General features: G+C 49.4%; 1 protein-coding gene across 4 annotated transcripts in view; it reads right to left on the bottom strand.

Annotated features, from left to right (window-relative positions):
* Nucleotides 1-16,618, bottom strand: part of DPP6 (dipeptidyl peptidase like 6) — an 830,087-nt gene that overhangs the window by 52,392 nt on the left and 761,077 nt on the right. For all 4 annotated transcript variants that reach the window (XM_084787789.1, XM_084787791.1, XM_084787788.1 and 1 more), the window contains exons 11-15: nt 14,993-15,116; nt 13,203-13,241; nt 4,546-4,653; nt 2,693-2,784; nt 1,122-1,169 (exon numbers count right to left, since the gene is read on the bottom strand). In XM_084787789.1, coding sequence (XP_084643915.1) covers nt 1,122-1,169; nt 2,693-2,784; nt 4,546-4,653; nt 13,203-13,241; nt 14,993-15,116 — 411 coding nt within the window. The remainder of the gene's footprint in view (nt 1-1,121; nt 1,170-2,692; nt 2,785-4,545; nt 4,654-13,202; nt 13,242-14,992; nt 15,117-16,618) is intronic.

Here is a 16,618-nt window from a genome sequence, read left to right as displayed (position 1 = left end):
AGATGGTGGTGATGCTGCTGCTTGTTAGAGGATGAGGAAGGCAGTGAAAGAAACCAATTGAAGATGCCACCCAGGGCCACCATCATCAGGTTTGATCTAGATAGGAAACTCCTGTCTTCCCACAGCCCTGGGAATGTTCCCCTCTAAGCACATCTTCTAATGTGGGGCCTCTCTTGCTGAGAATGAAGATGTTATGGGAGAGAGAACACAAGCTTCTGATGCTAAAGGTCACAGGGGAGGAGCAGAAGGCTGCTTTCTTGCTTTTTATAAAAGTGGGCAGCTTGATTTTTCATGATCCTAGTAGGCCCACAGTGGTGAACAGTCTCCAGAGAGAAGCAGGTCCGTGATCACAGGGCCCTGCTCACTCACGCCAGCTTTATACTCAGCATAAGAGTCCACTGGCTGAGGGGAGACCTCTGTGTGCTGGGGGCTTCTCTAGCCTCTCTGGTCCACACTGATCCCATCCAGTGGCCATTGTGGACTCAAGGAGCAGGCATCTGCAGCTCTCCTAGATAAGAGGTGCCTAGGAAGACCCATTGCTCTTCCTTTCTTCTTCCTAACTGGTAGGAATCAAGTTTACTTCAGAACAAAGCTCCCTCCCATGAGCTCAGGAGCAGGCAGTTAACAGGATGAACGGTTGAGAGGGTGACCTTAGATCTGGCCCCTCTCTGGGTTCATAACATGCTCATCCATTTTCTACAATATGTGAACTCGCGGAACTTGGGCCATCACACGGCAAGCATGGAGCATGATGGGAAAGCCAGCCTCCTCTCCACTTTGCCACTGGTTGATTCCAAAACCAGACTAGGCTGTCCCTGAAAACACACAGATAAGGGCAATCTCCCAAGGTAACACTTGGATATAGGAGCAAGATGGGCAGAGTCCCTCAAGAGGAAAAGTGTGTGTGTGTGTGTGTGTGTGTGTGTGTGTGTGTGTGTGTGTGTGTGTATGAGTGAACCGATTTGACCAAGCAGAAACAGGAGCTAGGGTCTTTGCTTCTCCACTTTTCACTCTTCCCAGTCTTTCTGGTTACTCAGCTGTCCTTGCTGCCTCCCATGGGCTGCTGCAGAGCTGTGATTCTGTAAGGCCAGGAGGCCCCTGTTGCAGTGAGAGCAAGTTACCTGTAGAGCTGTCGTCTCTGTGGCAGATCCTCTGTGCTCAGGAAATAGCTGTGGTAATGGGGAAGGTATACAGGGTTAGCATGCCTCAGAGCAGATTTGCAGGCCACAAGCCCTCCCCTAGCATCTTCATGGTATCTTGTGGGGGACTGTGGCCTATAAAATGAATGATGCTCATGTTATATCTGGCCACACTCATGACCACAGCTGCAGAAGGCCAGGTAGTACAGGTGCAGAAGGCCAGGTGGTACACACAGAGGAACACACTGGTGCAAGTAGTGTCAGCTTCAGCTGACCTTGTCTCCCGAGTAATGAGTCCTGACATAGCAGTGAGGGCAGTGCAGTGCATACCTAGTTGTGAACACACAGTTTCCCTACAGATTAGTAAGCTCCTGGAGAGCAAGGAGAGACTTTATACAATCCCATAAAACCTGGTCTGGGGCATGCATGTCTGCCTCTCCTAAGCCTGAGAGTGCCTCCTGGGCGAGCAGTGGAGGCAGAGCAGAATGCATCAGGTGCAGGGCTGGGCCTGGATGCCTACAGACTCCTAGACTCCCCCCCCTCCCGCCCCCCCCCCCCCCCCCCCCGCTAGCTGCTGAATAATCTAGACAAAGCAGCTTGATTTCTCTGCACCTTGGTATTTAGTTTTATTTCATGTGTGTGCATGATTGTATATATGCTCACAGGTGTCCATGCATGGACTTGCCTGCAGAGGCAGAGGATGGCCTTGGGTATCCTTCCTCAGGAGCTGCCCATCTTGTTTTCTTTTGGTCAAATCAGTACACACACACACACACACACACACACACACACACACACACACACACACAGACACACACACACAGACACACACACACAGATACACACACACAGACATACAGACACACACACAGACACACAGACACAGACATACAGACACACACACAGACACACAGACACAGACATACAGACACACACACAGACACACACACAGACAGACACACACACAGACAGACAGACACACACACCTCTCTCACTGGGCCTTGGCTCACTGGTTAGGTGATGAGTTCCAGAGCCCTCTCACTGGGATTACCTGCACATGTCATCATGCCTGGTTCTTTCATGTGGGTCCTGGGACTTGAACTCATGTCCTTATGCTTGCATAGTGAGCACTTTAATGATGGAGCCATTTTCCCAGCACATGTCTTGTTTTTCTTTTAAATGGGCAAGGATATGACCATATAACCATATAACATATAACCATAGTATTAGCGAGACCATGCTGCAGATGTGCTCAGCCAGTGCCCAGGTCACAGACACTCAGCAAACAGCTGCCACAGAGCAACATTTCTGAACCCTTGCTGACTTACTGATCTGTGCAAGCTTTCCTCTGTCAGCCTTGAAGCTTTGGGAGTTGGCCAGTCAGGCCTGAGCTCACAATGGAGCTGGGTAAGTGCCATGATCTAGGAGGGGAGAGGAGGCCCTCCCTCTGAGCTGCGTTTTCCCCTCTTCCAGCATATTTGACTAGAAATAACAAGCGGATCTGCTAGCAGTCAGAGACGGCCCCTGGGATCCAACCCCGAGGTCTTACTCACATCTTATTCCGCTTCTCGTCGTAGGACAGGATCTTGGTCACATCCCAGTCCCCAGAGGTGATAGACTGGATGTTGTCATTGCTGCTGTTGGGCTGAAACACAGACGAGACGTCAGGAAGGAGACACTGGGCCCCAGCTCTTGTGCATCATTCTGGAGCCTCTCAACATGAGGCAATCTCCACCCCTTCTTCTTTCTCTTCTACACAGCCTGACTCGCATCCAGAATCCTCTGCGATGCACTCTGGTGCTCACATCCTTGTCTGAGTGCAACCAATGAGAACACCATGTGGTCCCTCTGTTGGGCTTGTTCCTGGCACCTCACCCCACCTTCTTCTACAGACACATACCCAAGGCTGATACATTTGTGAATTTCATGTTTGTGTTAGGACCCAAGATGAAGGAAAGAGAGAGAGAGAGAGAGAGAGAGAGAGAGAGAGAGAGAGAGAGAGAGAGGGAGGGAACCAGGCAGAATCAGGGGAGGCGTAGGAAGGGAGGAACCCAATGTAATTCTTCTGACTGTCTCTGCCATCCCTGCTGGGGGCCAGGTGCCACAGGGACTAAGTGTGACTCCTGCTCACCTGGCAGAGTTCTCAAGTGTCACCCAGAGGCCTGCCTTGTAGTCAACCAGAACCTGCCATCAGATGCCCGATGCAAGCAACATTCAAATTTTCAGTTGGGATGCTGAGGTACAGTTGTGGGTAGTTGTCCTGAAAGGCATATACCCTGGGGAGCCAGTGCAGGAGGGATAGAACCTAACTCAGGTGATGGAGGCCAACACGTGGGTCTGCAGACCCAGGAGCAGGCAGTGTGTGTGAGGACTGAGGGTGGATGTGGATTCAGGAAGGCAATGCAGCCTCAGGCCATCCTGGGCTTGGAAGCAGAGGCCAGGGCAGAGCTGGTGCCTGGGGTAGGGTGGGAATCACTTCCTGATGGATGCTAAGGGATTCTCAGCGATTTCTGATCACCCGCAGGCTTCTAGAGACTGGGGCTCAATGAAAGCATCAGAAAAAAATTAAATCTTGCTTGAAATGACCCCAGCCAGAAAGTGAACAGATCAAATCATATTTTGGGCAGCCCATAAATCATGTGACTAAGTGGCTTGAAAACAGAAATGGCTGCCTAAGCTGGGAGGGAGTAGCCATCATTCCTACCCGAGGCTTTTCAGGGCCCTTCTTGCCTCTCCCTCCCAGATATTTCTTCTGGGTCCATATATATGTGTATATATGTATATATGTATATATATATAGTCTCCCACTTCACTTCAGGTATGTGTGTGTATATATATATAGTCTCCCACTTCGTATCAATGGTGTTTCCAATTACATTTCATACACTTGTCCCATTCTTGGTAACGTCAGCCAGCTTTAAAACCAAACCTGCACAAGAGGATGGGGTTGGTGACACAGAATGTCAAGCACATGACCATCTTCATCACCTTCTGCCTCAGGGCAGAGACATCAAAGCTCAGCGTCCAGGCAGCTCTTCCTGGAGCCACTGTGCTTCCAGGGAGGCATTCACGAGACATCTGTGTCCCTGCTGGGCAGCACTCATCCTAAGCTGCTGGACCAGAACAGGGGACTTTGAGTTACCATATCCTTAAGGTCAGATCTGCCTTAAGGGCAGACAGGCAACTCACCGGTCATCTCTAGTCTCCTGTGTGCCTCTGTCATTTCTAGAAATGTCATATGCCATGTTTATGGTCTTGAGCATCAATAGAGAATTTAGACTCTGGCTGTTGCCCTGCTCAGAGCCTCCAAACTTGGACGGTGCCATGCTGCCCTCAGCCTCAGAACCCACCTGTGAGCACCAGCCTCCCAGGTTAGCACACCAGCACAGAAGGCATCAGGATTTACCTGGGATGATGACACAGTGATATGGTAGAATTTCCCCCGTCCCCCCTGTGGGATCGCTCTGACAAAGAAAAACTTCCGGCCATCCTTGGAGAATACAGGCTCTTCATTCTGTGGACAAGGGCGACAGGCTGGTCAACACAAAGCTTCCTGGGAACACGGAAATTGAGCAGGGTGGGGAGGGGTACATTCAGGTGTTTTGTATGTAATTTGTAATGAGAGAGGGAGCTGAAGGTCTCTTTGGGGCTAGAGAGTCAGACCTTTGGTTTTCTGAAAGCACAGAGAGAAAGGGACACCCAAGTCCACAGACCAGGGCTGGGGACGGCTCAGTTAGTTAAATGCTTGCTGTGCAAGCCTGAAGACCTGAGTTCAAATCCCCAGAACCATGTAAAGAGCAGCGTGTGGCAGCAGGGGTCTCTAACCCTAGAGCTGTGGGAGCAGAGACCGGTGGATCCCCTGAGTTTATTGGCCTGTCTGACTAATTTATTTGGTTAGCTCCAGGTCCAGCGAGGGATCCTATTTCAAAATATAAAGTGGAGAGCGGCTGACACAGCACTGACCTCTGACCTCCACAGGCACACGCACATACGCAGGGGCATTCATATGCACACCTATATGCACCTATACAAATATGCACACCCATGTAGCCACACACACCTGCACATGCACATCCCGGCAGAGGCAGAGAACTCTGTTGCCCACAGTGTGTACAGATCAGTGAAGAAATGGGCTGTGCACACACCAGGCACAGCTCACAGGTGAGAACTTAGCCCAGGGATACACACTGGACTTCAGTGGCAGCTGTGAAACCTCTGAACACCAGAAGCTGCTGCACTGACTTTTGCCACTCACCAGCTCAAAGGCAACTGGGAAGACTTGCCATAAACCCCACCCTTCCCTCTAGTCCTGTCTTCTACCCTTTTCCTTAATAAAACCCATCTGACACTGAATTACCCATTAAGGAGGCACACCCAAAGGGGGGAAAAAAACCCCGCACAGAGCAACTATATCTATTTTAAAACTCAGACAGCAGGGAACTCACCTGGGCCTGGCTCTCACTGGCGACATCCTAAAGAGGTAGATGCTAGGTGACGCATTGGTCTGAGCACTAGACAGGTTTCCCTGGAAACAACTGGGGTCAGGGCTACCAGCTGAATATGACCTGAGCAGTGTCCTGTTACCACACTCCTCCTGGCACCCCAAGAGCTGAGCAGGTACTTACAGCCCTTAGCTTGCCCTAGTGGGAAGTGGCCACTGACGGGCAGAGTGACTTTGTTTGGTACAGAAGCATCTTTATCATATTCTGAACGCAAAGTCTGGACTTTGCATCAGTAAACACCAATTAGCTGGTTACTCCAATTACTAGCTAAGATTGTGTGTGTGTGTGTGTGTGTGTGTGTGTGTGTGTGTGTGTGTGTACACACATATATTATCTATGTATATATATGATATATACACACATATATTATATGTATATATACATACATATGTGTATATACACACACACATACACACACACACACACACACACACACACACACACACACACATGATTGAAGAGGCTTCCTGATAATGCAGGGATAAGAACAAACAGTAAATAAAACGCAGCTGGCCCAGGAAAAACTCATTTCCCCACAGTGAAGGAACACATGCAAATATGACGTGCTCAGAGAAATGAACTAACATGTGATTAAAATGACATTTAATCTTCATGAATATTTGCAATAAAAATGAAACCTTTAATCTGCAAATATTGATTTTTCTATTTAGAGTCGGGAGTGTGGTATTTAACAGAAGAGGGAGTGGAGAGAGCAGCCGTTAATTTGGCTTTTTAGATGGACTTTTGTTTGCCAACCGTGGGATGGATGAGGCAATAGTTCCCTCGTTTTGCAGGGGAAGAGTTTGCACTTTGGACAGAGATTAAAAGTGATATGATTTATTCTGGACAGAAGCACTGTACTCATGTTAAGAAGGCCTCGGCTTCTGAAGTCATTGTCCATTGCTCTCTGGAACCTTCCAGAATGTGCAGAGAAGGGCAGCCTTTGGAAACTTGCTCATGTAGTAAACAAATGTGTGTGTGTGTGTGTGTGTGTGTGTGTGTGTGTGTGTGTGTGTGTCTGTGCGTAATTGGAGAACAGAAGTCAATCTTGGCTGTCCTCCCTCAGGACACTGTCCACCCTGTTTTCTGTGGCAGAGTCTCTCATTGGCCTGGCGTGTGCTGATTTGGTTAGACCGGATGGCCAGTGAGTCTTAGGGATCCCCTGTCTCCATCTTCTCAGTCTTGGGATTCCAAACATATTCCACCTTGCCTTGTGTTCATTTGTGTGGGCTCTGGGGTTTGAACTCGGTTCTTCATGCCTTCATGGCAAGCCCTTTACAGGCTGAACTACCTCCCCAGTCCAGAGAGCAAATTTTAGTGACAAAGTGCAGGGTGTTTTTGACTTGGGCACCAGGACTTCCATACCAGTTCTGTGCCTCTTGTTTGACATGGAGGGATTCTGGTTTCCTTTCTATGCTGCCTGACTGCCAGCTCTCACCACAGCGGACCTTCAAGCAATGCGGTCTCTCCCTGGCTCCTGCTAGTTCCTTCTATACACGAAGCCAAATATCTGGCTGAAGATGTGAGACAGCCAAAACTCACCCACAAGACGAGCGTCGTGAGGTGGGCAGCAAGCGTGTGAGGCTGGGCAGCAAGCGTGTGAGGCTGGGCAGCAAGCGTGTGAGGCTGGGCAGGGCCTCCTAGATCTGTAACAGGGCCAACTCGCCAGTCTGGCAGCAGTGATGGGCATGCATGTGGCCAGATGAGATTTACTATTTCTCTGGCATATTCTCAGAGGAGAGGGATGTTGGTAGAGGTATCACATATGTATCCTGTTTTTGGCTTCTGGGGTTCTCTTTGGGGTCTTTAGGAAGGGGATGGTGAGAGAAGGGCAGGTGATGAGGGCTGGGCATGAAGATGGCTATGGTACGGCAGATGCCAACCAGCTTGCTGGCACCACAGTGGGGGAGCTGAACAATTGGAGCAGACAGGATCCCCTGCCCCCCCTCCCCCCGCCCTGGGTCTGCAGGGTCTTCTGGGTTGTGTGCAGCAGCAAACTGTTGCAACACACAGGAGGTGGTTCGGCGGTGGAGTGTGGCCTCAGTGTATTTCCCTGGGTCGTGTCTGCGGACTCTGATGAGAAATGCTTGATATTCTGAGGGGCAGCCAGAGGCTCCCTGGCAGCTGACGGCAGCCCAGCCTTACACAGGCTCCTATGCTGCCCAACAGCACTGCAGCCCCAAAAGGATGCAGAAAGATGCAGATCAATTTAGAAAATAGTGTCTATGGATCCCTCTAGGGGAAAAGGATGCAATGGGAAGCTGTTTGAAATTGGAATTCTCTGGAGCTTAAGTAGTTACGACCCCCTTGTAGAGTCCCAGGCAATGGTATATGTAGGTCATCAACCCTGACCCCCTCATAGAGTTCCACAGTGTGTAGATGCTTAGACTCACTGTGGCTTCTCATAGCTGGCCGGGATGGGACACACCTATCTTGTGTGAATGGCTGGGCAGCCTGATAGCCACAAGGCATCCCAGAAAGGATGCTCCCATAGAGAACACAGTGCTCTAAGAAAACATTTAATAAAATGGGCATTGAGGGCGTCCAAGTCATCATGTAGGTATCTTCTCTACTTCTAGGTTGTTTTTTTTTTTAACATTTAAAGTGATTTCGTCTTCAAGTATCAGCCACTTGCTTGGTTAATTAGACATTTACATTTTAAAACAGCAAAGGCGATTAATCTAGTGTTACTATTTCTCTGTCTCCATGTTTCTGAGCGCTGTCCAGGACTTCAGAACTCACACCCTGTGCCTGAGCTGGTGGTTTTCTCCCACGTGGTGAGACGTTTAGTCAGAGAATGGGGAATTGCAGCTGGTGCTGGTGCTGTGGCCACTCTGCCAGGCCAAAGAGGAGGTGAACAGTAGAGGCCAGCTAGAGGCTCCACCCACCCCAGGACCCCAGGCCAAGGCAGTGTGTCCATCCAGGGACTGGAGTGAGACCAGATAGGAAGTAGCTCCCCAAGAGAAGTCTCTTCGGGTAGGGTGCAAGGACACTGAACTGTACTCTGCCCCGAACACACTTCTAGCTGGCTTTTCCGTGAGCCTGTCCTTACCTCCCTTCAACCCGGCCCTGAGTCTCCCTGTGCTCGCTCTACCCCGTCCTGATTTTCCCCGGCTCTCCTCTTGTCTGAGGCTTCAGAGCCTAGCTGACTCTGGTGCTTCGGGACTTAGGAGCCATCCCATCTGCGTGTCTAGGTGGGAACATTGCTGACAGCTGTGCCCTAGTTGGTTTGTTTCCAAAAAGAATCTAAGGAGGCGAGAATCCCAAGTACAGCATTTAACAAGACCGAGTAATCCCAGCATTCAGTGCTGAAACCTCCCTCCTCCCTCCCAACCAAAATAGCCTCAACAACCACCCTGACGTCTACTGGCCAGCTTTGTGTTTCTGTGTATGTCTTATATGAACAGACTACACTACAGGGGGCCTTTTGTGTCTGCTTCTTTCACTCAGCGTCTTGTCCTCATAGTAGCATGGTGGGGATCCTTCAATGGACACTTGTGGTAGATCCACACAAGGAGTATTACTCAGCCTTGATGGAAGGATGGATATCCTGATACATGCCACGGACAACATATGCTTAAGTGGAGCGGCTGGCTTAAGTTTTTACAGCTAAATATTTTTAACTGACAAAAATTATATTTATTAAATAAAATATTATTTTGAAGTGTGTATGCATTTAATAATGACCGAATGGAGTTAACAAATACACACATTATAACGTCTTCATGTCACGTACGACTTAGAATCCAGTTATACATTATTTTTAAAATGTGTGTGTATGTGTGTGAAACCTGCGTGAGTATGTGCAGCATGGGCATGCAGAATCCCTTGGAGGCCAGCAAAGGGCATCTCCTGGAACTGGGGTTACGGATGCTTGGTGAGCTGCCACGTGGGTGCTGGCAGTGGAACCTGCGTCCTCTGCAAGAGCAGCCATTACTTTTTTATTTTTATTTTTTATAATTTATTCGCATTAATCCCGATTGTTACCCCCTCACTCATATCCTCCCATTATCACCCTCCATCCCTCCCTCTTCCCCCCTGTTCTCCTCCTCTAGTCCTCTGACAGGGGAGCCCTCCTACCCTACCATCTGACCTTACCCTATCCTGTCTCATTAGGATTTCCTGCATCCTCTTCCTCTGTGGCCCAGTAAGGTTGCCCCACCAAGGGGGCATGATCAAAGAGTGGGGACCAGAGTCCATGTCAGAGGTAGCCCCTCCTCCCCTTACTAGGGGAATGAGCTGTCCATCAGCTATATCTTGGCAAGAGTCTAGGTTCTCTCTATGCATTGTCCTTGGTTGGTGCATCCATTTGTGCAGGCCCCTCTGGGTCCTTCTATCCCTCCACTCTTCCATACGACTGACTCCCAGTGCTCTGCCCAGAGTTTGGCTGTGAGTCTTAGCATTTGTTTTGATCCCCTGCTGGGTGGAGTCTTTCAGAGGACATCTATGGTAGGCTCCTGTCCTGTTCCCTCTCTTAACCACTGAGCAGCCACCTCTCCAGCTCCACATAAATGTAAAGCATGCAGTACATTGACAATCGAACTGTGCTGTGTATTAGGATCTCCTGAGCTAACTTGTCCTGAAAACAAACTGAGACCAACCGACATCCCGCAGCATCACACATTCCCAATAAGCACCTATCCTGTCCTTCGAGTAAGAACATGGGGTTGATGGTGGCTAAGTTGACTGACAACTTTACCGGATGAAGAACCAGCTAGAACATTCGTGAGGTACAACTTGGGGCCTGACCGTGAGGTTGTTTCCCGACAGGATTAACTGGCTGACACCATCTTTTGGTCTGGGTTCCCTGACTGAATAAAGACAGAAAAAGGAGGAAGCCCACTGAGTACCGCCACTTGCCTCTGTGCTTCCTGACTGTGGGTTCAGTCATGTGACCAGCTGCCCTACATTCCTGCTGCCGTGGCTTTCCTGTTACCATGAGCCAACATCAACCTTCCCTTTTCCTTAAGTTACATTCGTCAGGTATTTTGTCACAGCAACGAGATGAGTGACTGATAAACGTGGCGTTCATCCCCCTGTGCCTGGCTCCTGTCACTTATCATGGTGTCCTCTGGCTTCATCCATGTTTCCTTCTTACACCTTCTTTGTATCTTCTTTACCTTTTTGTCCCTTGCTGGACAGTCAAATTGTTGTCTTGGCTGTTGTGGACTGTGATGCAGTGACACAGGAGTCATTTCCTTTGGATACCACCAGTAGTGGGAGCTTACTTTTAGCTGCTTGAGGAACCCCCATGCTATCTTCCAGAAGCTTCCCTAAAGTCCATTCTTGCCAACAGTCAGAGTGCCCATAGTCCCCCTAAGACACATCTGTCGTCCTTTTGATGTGATGTGATTTCATTCTGTGATTTCAACCTGAGTTTCTCTGGTGGCTACTGATGAGTATTTTTCATGTGTCTGTTGGTTATTTGTGTCATCTGCCTTTGAGACGTGCATATTTAGATTTTTTTCTATTTTAAAATAGAGCCATGCATATTTTTCTAAAATTGAGTCATCTCTTTGGGCTGCAGAGATGGTTCGGCAAATAAGAGCACTAGCTGTTTCCCCAGAGACCCAAGTGGGTTCTCAGCACTCACATGGCAACTTCCAGCCTCCTGTATGTAACTCCAACTCCAAGGGATCTGATATCCTCTTCTGTAGATACTGCACTCAAATGGTGCACATACATGCACGCAGGCACACACACATGTATGTAAAGTAAAATGTCTTAACATTGTTGAGTTGTTTCAGTTCCTTATATATTTAAGTATTAACCCCTTATCTCATGTGTACTAGTTACTTTTTAATTTCTGTGATAAAATATCCACACAAAATAACAACTTAAGAGATAATGTTTTGTTGTTATTGTTGTTATGTTTTCTGATTCAGCTTGACAATGCAGTGCATCATGGTAGGGACAGTAAGGCAGCAGGAATGTGAACAGCCAGTCTCATTGTATCCACTGGCAGGGAGCAGAGAGATCCATGCTGGCACTCAGTGCACATTCTGGGTTAAGAAACACCTAGGAAACTGGTTCTCTGTCTGGGGAGGTGGTGCAGCATCTTTGGGGGGAAAGCATGTCACTGGGGGCAGGCTTTGGAAGTCATAGCCTCATCCCAATTCACTGGCTTTCTCTTCTTCATGTTTGATCTGAAGATGTGAGCTCTCAGCTTCCTGGCCTTGCTACCTGCCTCTCTCTTGCTGCCATGCCTCCCCATCATCATGGACCCTTATCCAACTGGAATCAGAAGCCAAAATAAAATCTTTGATTCATAACTTGTTTTTGGTCGTTGTGCTTTATCACAGCGACAGAAGAGTAACTAACACAGGGGCCACTGTTGATGGTTGTATTCTCAATTATAGATCCTTCCATGTCAATAAAAAACCACATAACTGTGTTTTTAGTCATAGTTCCTTTGTTGTCTTACTTTGTTGTGGGTGGAACCTGGGCTTTATACGTGCTAAGCAAGCATGCTACCACTGAGTTCTGTCTCCAGCCCTCTCTGCAATGATTCTTTGGATTCAAGTCTGTTTTGATTTTTCTTACAGGACTTGAAGATAACTTTTATTTCCTCAGGTGGAATAAAAGAGAAGTAAGTTTCCTGAACTTTGTTCTTTCTAACACAAGTGTGGAAAGAGACAAAAGAATCCACTGAAAATACCAGTGTTAAGGGGTCGTTCTCTGAGAATGTTAATTCAAAGAACATATCACAGGGTGATTCGCCCAGGGTTCTCCTGATAGCTCTTATTTTTAAGGATTTATTTTTTAAATTAAAATTTAGGTGTGTTTGTGTGTGGGTATGTGCACTTGAGTTGGAGGGTTTTCAGAGGTCCATGAGGTGTCTGATCACCCAAGTTGGAGTTACAGACAGTGTTGAGCCCTTCAGCACTGAGCTGGGATGTGAACCCCACTCCTCACCAAGGGCAGTTTGCATCTTAGCCACTAAGCCAACTCTCCATCCCTTCTTATCTCCAGCGACTGAGTTCTCTGTTTCCGTGCTGGGGCCTGGACCTCAGGCACATTGCATACGTGCTTTACCAGTGAGCCACAACCTCATTCAGTCTTCAGCCCCAGAGCCTGAGTTATGCATAAGGGAAAAAAAAATCTCAGGGATGATCCCGGGAAGTTTCTGAGAAAATATTTCACTGAGAGACGTCACACTTATAAAATCATTCCAAAGAATAAACAGGGGTGCCAACCACATGTTCATCTACTTAGTCACTACAGACCCCCCCACACCCCCCACCCCGGGCAGCTTTTCCGGGCTCACTATTTTGAGTTCACCAATTACATCATCTGACTGGGGAGCTGAGATCTCTCCCATCATTGTCCTGGAGGAAGTGACTCCCAAAGTACCACCCGGGGAATTTGGCAAGCTTCCCAGGGACATGAAGGGGAGAGGGCTGTGCGCACACCACCCCAGTCACAACAGCACATGCACGTGGGTGGTCCCAGGTGGGAATCCCCATGTGACTCCCTGTACGGAACCCCCCAGCACCCCCACTCTGGTGGAGAGCTAGGGGCTCAGGGTGAGGGATGCATGGGGAGCGGTGTGTGGCGTTACCTGTCTGTGCAGCCAGGCTTCACTTTCATCCTCGTGTTTCTGAAATGGAATTGGAGCGTTAGGAAAGGGGCTTGTGTCTGTTTGCCCGCGCTGTACAGAGAGTGATGTAATTTCCCCCACATGGCGGCTGCCCGGGGGGGCAGAGTGGCCACTGGGGCCTTGCCACGTGGACATAATCCCTGTTCTTCTCTTTGTCTCATCCTGTGGCTGACAGCCCAGCGCAATATCCTCGGGCAAGAAGAATGCCACTGTCCTTAACAACCAGGGCGATCCACAGTGTGTGAGCAGCCCTGTGGGAGCCGATGGCATTTCTAACACTTGCTGGCACCACTAACCAGCCTGTGCGCACTCGGCAGTCACACTAGCTGGGTGTGAGTCCACTTGGCTGTCGCCACTGGTCCCTGTGTTCCTTTAGGGGCAGGCCTCAGAGGCGGCATTGTTTGTGTTACACATTTGTGTTGTCATACAGTCTTTGAATTAACATAGTCAGAGAGCGACCCCTCAGCACTGGTGTTTTCTGTAGATTCTTTTGTCTCTTTCCACTCTTGCATTAGAAAGGACAAAGTTCAGGAATCATACTTCTCTCAGGAACCGTGTACACGTGCGTGCGTGCGTGTGTGCATGCGTGTGCACATGCTAATGGACATTGTGGATCAAAATTCCAGTTCACAATTCCAAGAAACAATCTTGGGAAACAAAGCCAGTTAAAAGGGGTCAAGGCGTGTATGAAAGTTGTTCTGCATTGCCATGTGCAAAGATATATACAAAGAAATCATGCCCGGGCACCCAGTTGCTGCTCTGTTCAGTTGCTGTCACCTGAGGTGTGTCACCAGCCTGGTGCTTGTCCTGCATTGCCTGTGGCTGCTCCTTATTGCAAAGGGGGCATATCAGGACATGCAGAGAGAGGGGTTGGACACTCACAAGGGGTCCCCAGCCCTGGGCCCTGCCTGTCTTGCATCCCCCTTTCCTCCCTTCCCCTCCCCCCCAATCTCCAGAGCAAACCCACCAGAACCACCCATAACCATAAGGAAGTATCAACCCAACTTGAGGAGCCAGAGGCAGGAAGAGGTCACTGTGACCTCTGGGGGAACCTCCCTGGGCAGTGTGCTGAGAGCTACCTGGTAGAGTCCCCAGGTTTCACTGAACCTGCCCAGGCAAGCCTGATGTTTCTTGCTTAAAATTTTTAAAAGAAACTTAGGGTCAAAAAGAGTTTCTGGAAGATCTGTCTGGAGTGTCACATGGTCTTTTAAAGCCAATGCGAGGTGACTTTCTTAGGGCTGTGGCTTGGCTATGTGGAAGCTTGGCTCGCAGAGGGGGAGAGTCTGATGCCCTGGCTGGGACAGGTAAGGATGCCCTGGGCTGCCTTCTGCTCCAAGACATACTGCAGGTCGGCCTGGACCTGCCATGCCTGTGCTGCGGCACCTGGCTTTAGGGTATTGTGGAAGAGGAAGAATTTTTGGACTGAACAATTGTAGCTTGGTCAGGTCCTGGGCCAGTACCATCCTCTCTTGAGCAACTGAAAATGAGGAGAGCAGTGTTTCCAGCATAACAGTGGCCAGTAGAAACAGACCCTCGCCTGCTGGAGCCTCAGCTGCTTCTCTGATCTGTCCAGGGATTTTGTAGCAATATCTTACTGTCCACCAGGTGGTGCCAAAACAGAGGCTGGACATAGCGTCAAAGACAGCGAAGCTAGGCTTCACCTTTCTCCAGCAGGAGGTGCTTAAGTGCTTGGGTGCCACCTTCCACACTCTGGCTACCCCTTCACCCACTTCTCTGTCCCAGCACTGTACCTTAGTGCAGACTCCCGTGGTGGCATCACAGAGGGTCAGGATGGACACATTCTGGGCCCGGTTTAGCCAGGTCACAGCGACCTTGGTGCTGGTGGCCCACTTCACCATGGTGATGTAATACTCCCTGAAAACACAAATAAGAGCGTGAGCAGGGCCAACGGACACCAGAAGCCGGCCACACCCGACTTCTGGACATAGCAGCCAGTGTGTGTACATGTGGGGTTGTGAAATGGGGCCATTCACATGTGGGGTGAAAGCTCCTGTGGGTGGTCAGCCTGTCGCAGCACCTGCCCCTCACCGGCTGGGGATCACTGGGGCTGCCCTGCCAGCTTGTGGGGTCATACGCTCTGGCTGGGGCTCCACCAACTTCAGTTTCACCTACGCAAAGTGAAAGGAACGCTTTCCTCCGCGAGTTGCTCTTGGTCATGGTGTTTTATCACAACAACAGAAACTCTAACTAAGAAACCACGAAAAAGGCCCGGGCCCAGGAGTGTGCACCTGTTATCTCAGTACTGGGTGGGGAGCTCCCTGGAGCATGTAGTCAGCCAGTCTGAACTGGCAAGGTCCGGGCTTAGCAAAGACTCTGTCTCAAAAAATTAAGGGAGCACACAACTGATTAAAAAAAAAATCCCTGATGTTGACTGCTGGCCTCCTTACACATGTACATGCATGCATACATGCGTACATACACATGCACTCACTTCCACACATGCACTTAATTCCACATATGTGTACACACACATACACATTTTCACTCACTATCACTTATTCCTGCTACATGCACAAATACCCCATGTGTGCATACTCACCTCTACACACATGTGAACATACCCAGACAAACCCACATGCACTCACATGCATGCTTGCACACACATGTACACACATGTACTTAACCCCATACATACACATACACACATACACATACACACACACACACACACACACACACACACACACACACACACACACAATTTCAAGAGGTGTGCCTAGCCCTGCCTCACTGCTCATAGTCTTCTGGACTACAGTAGATGGAGGCCAGCAGCTTGAAATTCTCTGGGGATGAACATGTGCTAACGACCTCCTGGGTCTGCTGGGCACAGGCAGCCAGGGAGTGGGTGGGAAGCCACACACAATCCGGTCTGGTCTTACGGCCAGCAACAGTACTCATGTGGGGATAAAGGAGATAGAATGAGGGCTCCGTGAAGGTGGCCTCTCTCATGGCGGCTCTGTGAGGATTGGCCCTCTCGTGGTGGCTCTGTGAGGACTGCCCCTGTCATGGCAGCTCGGTGAGCACTGCCTCTCTCATGGCGGCTCTGTGAGGGCTTCCTGTCTCATGGTGGCTCTGTGAGGATTGGCCCTCTCATGGCCTTCCCACTAATGAGGGTCCTGTGTCTGTTTCATTTGTGGGCCCATTCACTCTGAACTGTTTCAGTTCTATTATATAAAAATTTCCTGCACTACTGGCCAACTGCAGTGGCCCTTATTCTAAGCTTCCTATTCCTGATTTACATACGAAGTACTATACAGGGACCAATACAACCTTCTCTTCTGGAAATCAATGCCAGCGAGACTTGTAGAACAGTTACCAACACGTATCCTCAAGTGGCACACTATGAGTGGGCCTGG

The sequence above is a fragment of the Acomys minous genome (genome assembly GCF_964271855.1).
Source record: "Acomys minous genome assembly, chromosome: 6".
NCBI lineage: Eukaryota > Metazoa > Chordata > Mammalia > Rodentia > Muridae > Acomys > Acomys minous.
The sequence above is the reverse complement of the archived record's forward strand: the minus strand, read 5'-3'. Positions and strand labels throughout refer to the sequence as shown.